At 32.7% G+C, this 12,045-nt stretch overlaps 1 protein-coding gene across 1 annotated transcript in view; it reads left to right on the top strand.

Moving 5' to 3' along the window:
* HDX (highly divergent homeobox) overlaps window positions 1-12,045 on the top strand; it is a 92,884-nt gene that overhangs the window by 60,380 nt on the left and 20,459 nt on the right. Inside the window, exon 5 of the mRNA XM_010989685.3 lies at window positions 5,720-5,927. Coding sequence (XP_010987987.1) covers window positions 5,720-5,927 — 208 coding nt within the window. The remainder of the gene's footprint in view (window positions 1-5,719; window positions 5,928-12,045) is intronic.

A 12,045-nucleotide genomic window follows, 5' to 3' on the forward strand; every position in this document is an offset into this window, starting at 1 on the left:
TTAGTTCCCTTCCCTATCTCTCTGCAGTTCAGTTTAATGCCTGCCCTTTCCATCTGTGTTTGGGTTATAGTGGACATATGTCAAAACGACCTCTTGTGTGGTCAAATATCTGTATAAACAACACATGTTTGAATGTTTAAAATACATTTTGAAAGACAAGTAAATTTCATGAAAAACAGATGTATGTTTTAACATTTTAGATTATGTTTATTTTCTAAGGATCATGGCTAGATTTAAAATGTCTTTAAATAGATGAATGTTTTTCATTTATACTGTTTTAACCTTGCCTTTTGCATTAAATATAAACCTCCACTCCCAATATGTGTGCAAAATAAATAATTGTAAACTCTCTATTATATGCCATAGACATTGACTTAAAGCTGGTGGGCATCTTGAGATTGAATTTCATGCTCTTACTTTATATAAGAGAAATGGGAATATACCAGTGAAACCACCACCACAATCAAGATAGGTAACGTTTCCATTGGTGTCTACATCTATCAAAATTCATCAAGCTGTACATCTGAAATATGTGTAGTTTATTGTACAAGAATAATACCACAATAAAGATGCTAAAAAAGAGTGGGAGAAGGGAATTGAGAATATTGTGTTATAAGGTACCCACACTATCCATGAAGCATTATGGGGTTATTTGAAGATGTTCATATAATTTGTTGTAACTGTATACTGCAAACTCTAAGGAAACCACTAAAAATGTTTAAGAAGCATAATTGTTACATTAAGAGAAAATGCGGGAAAAAAGAGAAATGGGGATAGATAGGAGAATAGCTTTCCCAAGGTCACATATCTAGTCAGTGATTAGAGGCCAGATCTCATTATTACCAGTCTAACATTATTTCCATTTGCACTTCACCAGTGTATGCCTCATCATAAGAATTACCTTGGATACTTCTTAAAAATACGGATCACCCCATCTTAGACTTATTAAATCAGTATTTTCAGAGAAGGACCTTAGAATCTATGTTTCCTTTCCCCCAGTAATTCTTATGACAGGTTAATTTGGAAATAATTTCATTTCACTACACTGTGTCACTGTGGCTAAATAGTCTAGCTGATTCTTCCCCTTGGTCAAATTTTGTAGTTTATATTTTTCTTATCTATTTGTTTATTGTCTATATCTCTACTAGATTATAAATTCAATTCCATGAAGGCATATATCAGCATTAGAACAGTGCTTAGTGCATACTTGATGTTCAATAATATTTGCAGAACGAAAGAATGAATGTTTAACAAAAAGGTCTGCCCTCTGTGTATATCCTACACAGAACACAAATATATAATAATATGCGTTTAAACTAACATCAGTTTGGAATATTGTTTTTTATTACTTTAATATAAATGTACTTGGAAGCTTATGGGGCCTGAGAGTACTCCTATTTAATAGCCACTATATTTGTGCTGCCAATATATAGTTGATCTGGTGGAAAAGATACAGTATTAGTCTATAAATTTATGAGCACTCTGCAGGAACAAAGATCATCCAGGAGACTAAAGATTTGGAAACCAGTTTTCTCAATTTTCAGTTTCCTCAGATAAGGAATCTGAGGCCCAGAGTGATAAAATAACTTGATCATGGGTCATATAAAATCGTTGAAAAATTGTATATTTCAAAAGTATGGATGTTTAATTTGAAACACAGAAATAAATACTCTTTATGTTATTGATAGCTGACATGTACAAGAGGGTATTCGGGATAAGGTGAATCCAGTTCACGCTGGAACCAATGCCTAGAATTAATAGGACAAAGATACTGATTCAGTTTAAAGAAGCGCAATTTGAAAAAGCAATCTAAAAACTGCACTGGGGAACCTTGCAATGTCGTATGTTCCATATTCCTGAAGTCTTCATGCAAAGACCGAATAGCCATCCACCTAGAATGTTGAAGAAGGGACTTTTACATTAAATGGAAGTTTAGACTAGTTGGCTTCTAAGATTACTTTCGTCTTCTATGATTCTTTGAAAATATAATAAACCCATTAGCATTGTATTTGCATGCAGAATCATTTTCCTGGTGCCTTCCAGTTTTGAGGAATACCCAGAGAAGGACTATTTCAGGCCTAGTATGCAATAAATTATCATATAATCCCAATATTCACATCACATATTTTTTCACTTTTATTGCTGTACATTCCATAATCATTCATTTCTCCCAAGAAAGGTGGAAAAAGAAGTTGGAGATAAATAGAAATTAGTTTGCTTTCTGTTTTCTTCTCTCTTCCCAAACCTTTGACTCAAAGAAAGCAGAAAACATCCTAAGAAAACTGATATTGTCCTTCTTCTGCCCACACCACCATTTTGCAACCATCCATAGCTAAAATTATGAAAAAGAAGCTTCTGCATTCAGGATTTGATAAACATCAATAATTACAGAAAGGAAATAGAGAAAGTACATGACAACTTAATGGAGCTTCAGTAAGAAGCTGCAGTTCGTTACCTTTTCTCAATTTTAGTAGTTTATTCTCAATGAGACCATATAATGGGAAATTGAAATGGAACTATACTCTTTAAATTAGTATTTCTCCTATGTGTGAAATTAGCAAAGCTAGTAAAATTAATACCAATAAATATTTTTCTTTTCTACTGGGTAATTTTCACTTGGGAGTCCACAAAACAATCTATGTGTTTCAGGTTTCACATTTAGCACTGAATGCTAAATACATCAATACTACGTTTCCTGAATTTGAAGAGAAAATGCTCCCCAGTAACTATAAAGAATTAGTCTTCTTGGACTAACTGAATAGTTCTTCGATTTTGTGCTGCATTTTTTAAAATCTTACCATGTAAAAGTTAACTTTATTCATTTTTAACTTACATTAGAGAATATCAAAGGTGACTCCATATTTATGTGGATCTTGTATAGAAGAAATTCTGCTTAATATACAAAAAAGGTACCATAACCAAATTTAGTTCTGAAATTATGAAATGCTATTGAATGACTTTCTATACTAAAAGAGAATACACAGGTTTTAAAAATTCTTTTTCCACCTTGCAGATTGGCTTGGCAATTCTACTTTATAGAGCCACATGACAAAACTATGAAGGTTGTAAACTCTAATCATAACAAATGAGCTTTTTGAAAATTGCATGACATGAAACTGAAATTTCAGGTATAATATTATTTGCAATCACTCAAAAAATCAAATACTTAGGCATAACTCTAACAAAACATGTACAGGACTTGTATGCTTAAAACTATAAAACACTGATGAAAGAAATCAAAGAATTTCTAAATAAATGGAGAGGCATTTTGTATTCATGTACTGGAAGACCCAACATAGTAAAAATGTAAATTCCCCCCAAACTGATATTTAAGTGTAACATAATTCCTATAAAAGTTTTTTTGTTGATGTAGACAAGATAATTATAAAATTCATATGGAAAGGAAATATGCTAGTACAGCTATGTAAAAAAAAAAGGAAAAAAGTGGAAGAAATCCATCTATCCAATTTCAAGGCTTATTGTATAGGTATGGTAATCAAGACTGTGCTGTTGACAGGGGGATAGACATATAGATCAGTGGAACAGACTAAAGAACCCAGAAATAACCCTTCACAAGTATGGCCAGCTTAGTTAATTTTTTATTGAACTATAGTTGATTTGTAATGCTGTATTAGTTTCTGGTATACAGCATAGTGATTGAGTTATATTCTTTTTCATTATAGGTTAGTACAAGCTATTGAATATAATTCCCTGTGCTATACAGTAGGGCCTTGTTGTTTATATATTTTATATATAGTAGTTTATATCTGCTAATCTCAAACTTCTAATTTTTCTCCTTCCCCCTTTGGTAACCATGAGTCAATTTTTGACAAAGGTGCACAAGCAATTCAGTGGAAGAAGTATTTTCAAGAAATGGTGCTGGAACAATTGGATATCTATAGGAAAACATAAATGAACCTTGACCTAAATCTCAGACCTTATACAAAATGAATTCATAATGTATCAGAGTTTTAAATTTAAAAAAATAAAACTATAAAATTTTAGATAACATAGGAGAAAATCTTCACCTAGAGCTTGGTGAAAATTCTTAGAAATGGTACTAAAAGCACATTCCATAAAAGAAAAAAAGCATTAGCTTGGACTTCATCAAAATTAAAAACCTTTGTGCTGTGAAAGACCAGAACGATGAAAATATAAGCTACAGACGGGGGGAAAAATATTTGCAAACCATATATCTAACCAAGAACTCATATCTGCTACAAAATGGGAGAAAATATTTGCAAAACCACATATCTGACAAAAGCTCATTTCTAGATTATATAAAGAACTCTCAAAACTCAATAGTAAAGGGAAAAATACCCACACAATTAGAAAACGGGCAAAAAACATAGACATTTCATTGAAGAGGATATATGGATGGCAAAAAGTACATAAAAGATTTTCAAAATCACCAGCCATTGGGAAAACCACATTAAGAACCTGATGATCTATTACTACATGCATCAATAAGAATAAATAAAGAAAAAAAAGAAATAAAAATACTCATAATACCAAGTCCTGGCAAGAATGCCAAGAAACTAGATCTCTCCTACATTGCTGGTAAGAATGTAAAATGGTACAACTTTTATGGATACAATTTGACAGTTTCTTTTAAAATTAAACATGCAATTACCATTTGGTCCAGCAATTGCATTTGGGGGCATTTATCCTAGAGAAATGAAGACTTACATCTGCACAAAAACCTGTACATGACTGTTCATAGAGGTTTTTTTGGCTATCTGTAATAGCCAAAAATAAGAAACAACTCACGTATCCTCCAGCAAGTAAAGGGTTAAACACATGTTGAAAGAATACGTAAACAAATTGGTACACAAGTATCATGTATTGCTACTCAGCAATAAAAGAATGGACTGTTGATACATGTAACCTGAATAAATCTCCAGGAAATTATGCTGAGTGAAAAAAGCCAGTATAAAAAAAATTTTTTGAAGTCACATGCTGTATGACTCCATTTATATAATCTCAAAATTATAGAGGTGGAAAACAGATTGGTGGTTGCTGGGGGTTGAGGGTGGTGGGAAGGAGAAGAATAGTGATAACGAACATGGAAGTGTACACAAATACTGTACAATATCAATTTCCTCTTTCTGTTATTGTGCTATAACTGTCTAAAATGTAAATTGGAGGAAACTGAGTGAAGGAGACCTATTTTTGCAACTTCCTATGACCCAAAATTTATTTTAATATAAAAAATTTTAGAAATTCAATTCTAAATCCAATAAAATGAAATTTTAGAATACTTGAAATACCCAGGTCACCATTATGGAGCCAAACAAAGTTAATAGAAGGCACATTTTCACATACAAAGAGCAAGATTGGAAATAGGATATAAACTATAGTTAAGAGCTTCATGCCCAGTCCCTTTAGGAAAAGAACCGATTCATGTTTCTTTTGAAATACTTGGTGGATTATTTTCTCCAGAAATAGAAATAAAAACAAAAACAAAGTGTTCTGCAATGGACTGCATGTTGCTTGAAAGTCTGAATATTTAGATAAATATCATTTCTACTAGTAAGATACTTTAGAATAAAAACATAATTATTTTTATTTTAGCTTATTGAATAGTAAGTTTTTGTTATTCTAGGCATCTATTTATTTTTTAATCATATTTTATGTAGTATCCATTTATTGTTTTAGTGGCCAGAACTGCTAAGTTTTCTATGATAACAAAGCTTCCTCTTGTATCTCTCTTATAAAGACTTGGATTGGGAATCGAAGAAGGAAATATCGTTTAATGGGAATTGAAGTTCCACCTCCAAGAGGGGGCCCTGCTGATTTTTCTGAGCAGCCCGAATCTGGTTCTTTGTCTGCACTCACACCAGGAGAGGAAGCTGGTCCTGAAGTAGGAGAAGATAATGACAGAAATGATGAAGTATCCATCTGTTTGTCTGAAGGAAGCTCTCAAGGTATTTTATACCCTGCACCTCCTAATCTTATCTTTTGTGAATTTGATGCATTTTTACTTGCTTTTCAGCTTACTGTACTTCAGATCTGAAGTCCTCAAAACATTTGGTTAAACATTTGACAAGAAAGACACATTTTTATTTTAATCCTACTTTAACATAATAATTGGATATATTTAAAATGCACGATATATTTAAGTATTCATGTACATAGTGAAATGATTACAGTGGTCAAGCTGATTAACATAGTCATCTCCTCACATAGTTACATTTTTGTATGTGTGTGGTGAGAGCACCTGAAATCTACTCCCAAAGCAAATTTCCAATGTAAATTATAGCACAGTTGACCTTTAAACAACATGTGTTTGAACTGCATGGGTTCACTTACACTCCGATTTTTTTCAGTAAATACACTGGAAAATTTTTTGGAGATTTGAAACAATTTGAAAAACTTCAGACAAACCATGTAGCCTAGAAATACCAAAAAATTAAGAAAATTTAATTATGTCATGAATGCATAAGATATAAGTAGATATACATATAAGATAAAATATGTGTTAATTAACTGTTTATGATATTGGTAAGGCTTCTGGTCTACAGTAGACTATTAAAAGTTAAGTTTTGGAGGAGTCAAAAGTTTTATTTGGATTTTCAACTGTGCAGGGAGGTCAGTGCCCCTAACCTCCACGTTGCTCAAGGTTCCACTATGTTACTAACCATACTCATCTTATCTAGACGTATTCATCCTATGTAATTGCAACTTTATACCCTTGACCATTATCTCCTCATTTCTCCTACCTCCCGACCCTGGTAGCTACCATTCTACCCTCTGCTTCTATGTATTTGACTTTTTTTTTTGATTCCACATATGTGAGATCAAGCAGTACTTTTCTTTCTGTGTCTGACTTATTTCAGTTAGCATAATGTCCTCTAGGACTGCTGGACCATATGGAATATTTCTTTTTAATTTAGAGGAAACTTCATACTGTTTTCCATAATGACTGTACCCCTTTTTTCCATACCCTTACCAAAATTTATCTTTTTGATTTTTAATTCCCCCAAATAAAGTCTCCCACATCATCACCACAAAAATGAAAATTTGTGTACCACAATAGTGATCTCCCATGCTTAGAAATGTTGGCTATTACAACAATCCATACATTATAGTACATGATTGTCTTAATTTTATTGGAATTCTAGTCCATTTAGGTTAGAGCATTTTAAATGAATTGTAATGAAAGAGAATATGGTATAATGTGACAAACACCAGGCTAGTAGTCAGGCAACCTGGGTGCAAGTCCTAGATCTTTCTTTTTTTAACCTCTAAAAATGTTACAGAAAATGTCCTTCAGAAGTTCGGTTCATATCTAAAACCCATTAACTTGCAAGAATTTTCATCAAGTTTTAATTAGCTTGTGTTCTTAGACTTCTTTTTTTTTAACATTTTTTATTGATTTGTAATCATTTTACAATGTGTCAAATTCCAGTGTAGAGCACAATTTTTCAGTTATACATGAACATATATATATATATTCATTGTCACATTTTTTTCTCTGTGAGCTACCATAAGATCTTGTATATATTTCCCTGTGCTATACAGTGTAATCTTGTTTATCTATTCTACAGTTTTAAAATCCCAGTCTATCTTCCTCTAGCTGACTATGTGACTTCAGGCAAAGCATTTAATTCAACAGGCTTTAGTCATCTCATCTGCAAAATAAGGGAATTAGGCTGAATCATCTTTATAATACTTCTCAGTGTTTCCCTAAATGATAATTAAATAATAATGTGTAATTATACCAATTGTCCATGAGAAGTATTTTTTCATTTGACTTCAAGCATAGAAACAGTCCTCTTCTGTCACTTTTTTATGAACATTTTTATTGAGGTTTAATTTACATAGAATAAAATTCATCCATTGCTAATGTTGAATTCAGTGATCTTTTTTAGTAAATTATATATAGTTGTACAACCATCACCATCACCAAAATCCAATTTTGGAATATTTTCATTACTTCAAAAAATTTCCTTGAGCCCATTTTCAGTCAATCCCCACTCCCACCCGCAAGCCCAGGCAACCACTGATTTGCTTTCTGACTATATAAATATGTCTTTTCTGGACATCTCACATAAATGGAGTCATATAATATATAGGGTTTTTTTCTGCCTCTGTGATAGAATTTTTATTGGCCCATTTTGTTTGTTTTTATTTTATTGATCAGGACAGTCACACTATATGTTCCAGTTTATTTTTGCCTTTTAAATTTGCTTATGGAGTTTCCTGATGTCAGAACTTTTCTTTGTAATATTTATGTTGTCAGATATACCAATTTTTAATGGTATATTTTTCTAACTTCAGTGTCATGATTACAAAATTCTTCTTTGTACTACAATTATGTAAACATACCCCTATATTTGCTCCTTGTATCCTTATACTTTCATTTGTATCCGACCTAGAATTTGCTTTACTTTAAGATGTGTGAAGACAATACCTAATTTTATTTTTCCAAATGGTTAACCAAATGCCCTACACTACTTGTTGAATAATCCAGTATTTTTCCAGTGAGTTAAAGTGTAGCTTTTTATCAAAGATAGATAGATAGACAGGTAGACAGACATTCATGTATGCATACATACACATGTGGATTAAATTCTGGATTTCCTATTATGTTACATTGATTTGATTATTTGTAACTGCAGTCTTATAAAATATCTGAAGATCTGTCAGGGCTCTCATTCTTGGTTAGCTCTTGCAGCACACTGATACTTCCAGGTGAACTTTAGAATTTCGTAGTCGTATCTTTACCCAATCCCCTCAAAATTCATTTAAAATTTTTATTGGTATTGCATTAAATGGACAGTATAATGTGGGAAGATGAATTCAGTTTTTCATGTGCTGAGTTTTAGATGATAGCAGGACGTCCGTGTGGAGCTGTCCAGCAGACCCTTGGATAATATGAGTCTGGAGCTCAGAAGAAAGGTTAAGACATGAGAAGAAATGTTGGAATCGCCCAAATTGAGGCTGAAGAAAATGTCTAGCCTTAGAAATAGAATATTAGTTAAGTGATAAAATGGAAAACAAGAGAGGAAGATGGATAAAGACAGTGTGCTTAGAAATATCCAGATTTAGGGACTGGAAGAGAAAAGGGAGCCATTGAAAGAACATTCAGGTACAGGAGAATCAGGATAGTATGTTACTACTAAAACCAAGGAAAGAAAGAGATTTCAGAAGATAGGGGGTTATTATCTCAATGATCTTACAGAGTTTGAATATAAATCCCTCTTATATAAGGCATCTAAAATGGCCAAAGGTATATAAGTGGACAACAGAATGATGGTAGGAGGGAGTGAAGGGAGAGGGATATGAGGAGTTGTTGTTCAATGGATATAAAGTTATAGTTACACAAGAGGAGTAAGTTCCAAAGAACTGCTGAACAGCTGAGTGCCCATAGGCCTATAGTTAGTAATAAGAAATTATATACTTGAAAACTTAAGAGGATAAATCATGTTAAGTGTTTATAACACAAAAAAGGGACACAAGGAAACTTTTTGAGGTGATAGATATGTTTATTACCTGGAGTATGGTGATGGTAACACAAATCTATGTTCAAACTCACCAAATTGTATACATTAATTATGTGCAGCTTTTGTATGCCAATTATACTTAAATAAAGTGGGAAAAATAAAAGTTTAAAAAGAATGAGAAGCCACTGAATTGGGTGCTTAAGGAATTTTTTGAAAAGTCAACTGCATGGGGAGGGCAGGCAAGCAGATTGCAGTAGGTTGAGTAATGAAAGGGATATAAAAGTTGTTAGTGTTGAGAGGACCATGTATTTTAAGAGCAAGTATTTGAAGAGTTGTATGAATATTCAAGTTTTCTCTGTGTGTGTGTGTGTCTTTTTACAAACATTTTATAGTGATGAAGATTTTAACAGAATTTGGTGTACAGGAAAACTGTGATGCAGGACAAAAAGGGAAAGCTATTGCATCATTTTCAAGCCATTTATATTTCTAATCTAGTTGGTTCATTAAACCATTTTTATATTTTATTAGTCTTTACAAAATTGCATGTGCCTGAGAATACTTGAATATTTTCAGTGATTTCATGAGTAGATACTTAGACAATGATGTCTGACAGCTATTTGAGGGATAGTGGAGAAGTAGGGATTTGTGTGTTTCTATGAGTAGGTGGGAGATCTGTGAGGAAGTATTCTGATAAAAGGAAATTACATAAGCCCCTAAGGGAGTTTCATTACCCAACTCCCACTTCCCTACCTAAAAGGGAATTTTAAAAAATAAGTAGTTAATGGAAAAAAGTGAGTTAATTTTAAGGTTGCTAATGGACCACTGCTCCTACACTGGCATCCTTTGCCATTTAATAGCACACTCTCTAGACAGCTGGCATAGTAATCAAGACCTAATGAGAAAAAAGAGAGAGAATTTAATGCATGAATCAAAAAACCCTTGATGGGAAGTGAGATTGCCTAGAATTCCTCTCGGTGCCTTATTTTTCACAGCTGCATGGTAACCTTTTCATTCTCATCAGAAATTGCAAGAGAAAAGCATAAAAGAATTTTCAGATATTTAAAAGAGTTTTTTTCTGTATGGTTTTCTACTAGTTCTGTCCTGTTTTCATCCTCATTTTGCTGATGGAGAGTACTAATATGATTGATTTAACTGTGTGAGCCTTTTGTGACAACTGAATTGTATCATCTGAACTAGACTAATATCATACCTTTAAAATAGGCTAACAATATTCTCCTCCAGTTATGAGAATGTAGTTGAATGTATGTTTACTTTGAGATTTCCATTAATTACATCTTAGAAATATAGAGACAGGATAATCAGAGTAGCTTCCCATACTATTTCAAAAAACTAACAACATGAAACTCAGGGTCCTTTATAATACAGCTGTTGATCCAGTATGTTTAGAGTCTTCTAAATGTCTAAGAAAAAAATGTCTTTAAATCAGGGTTCACAGTTTACATGTTAAAAATCAATTAAAACCACTTTAAAATATTCTAGGAAAAAACCCTACAAGCAAAAACAAGGATTTTTTTAAACTCAGTAAAAGGCAGAGCTAGCCAGTCATGAAAAAGTGCTGTTGACCTTTTAGCAGTTCAATTCCCTTCTTTTGCTTCTGAGAGAGTAGGTGCTCCCCTGATACAGAGCTTCTGACTTACCTCTAATTTCTACCTTCTACCTCCCTCTTTTGCTTCTCCCATTCCTTTTTCCTTTCCATGTGTGAATGTGAAGTGAAAGGAGATGTGGTTGGGATTGATAAAGAAAAAGCTCCCTGGATTCACCCCCCACCCAACTGCAAACTCTAGCAAAAGTAATGGATGACTCAGCTCCTTAATGTCAAGTTTTGTGTCTACCAAAATATATTTATGGTTGAGCAACTTTAAAGATTTATACTATCCTGAGAAGCAAACTGTTTAAACTATAGGAACGATTAACATTTATAATGTTAAATTTTATAACAAAGCCTTTTTTCAGTTGTATCCGTTGTATATATGGGTATGCATATGAAAGATAATTCTGCCTGCAGTTACTTAGTGTGAGTATATGGCCACCACATAGAGTGTCCTCTAGAGTTTTCACTGCTTATTAATTCTACTTATTTGTTTATTTTCCAATTAGCAGAGCTGCTTTTCTTGATGAATAACCAGACACAGTGACAATATTTAGCTTTCAAACTTTCACTAATCTGGAAGCTATGTATAAGCAAAAGAAAGCGTGCCTTATTCAACTGTGTCATTTCTTACCTTTTTTTAAATTGAAGTATAGTTGATTTACAATATTGTGTTAGTTTCAGGTGTACAGCAAAGTATATAATTTTTTTCACTTCTTTTCCATTATAGATTATTACAGGATATTGAATATAGTTCCCTGTGCTGTTTTAGAAATCCTCAAAACAGTTTTTCTATGCATATTATAAAATAACCAAATGATTCATGAATATGTTGCTGGTAAAACAGAACTGTGTATCAAGTTACGAGCAAGTGAGATATAAAGAATGATATCTTAGTAATGATCTTGTTGATTATCAATATAACTCCTATTCTGAGGGCATCAGTACTAATACCAACTTGGCAACTAAATCTGATGACAGTTTTTC

Source organism: Camelus dromedarius, chromosome X (genome assembly GCF_036321535.1).
Source record: "Camelus dromedarius isolate mCamDro1 chromosome X, mCamDro1.pat, whole genome shotgun sequence".
Taxonomy (NCBI): Eukaryota; Metazoa; Chordata; class Mammalia; order Artiodactyla; family Camelidae; genus Camelus; species Camelus dromedarius.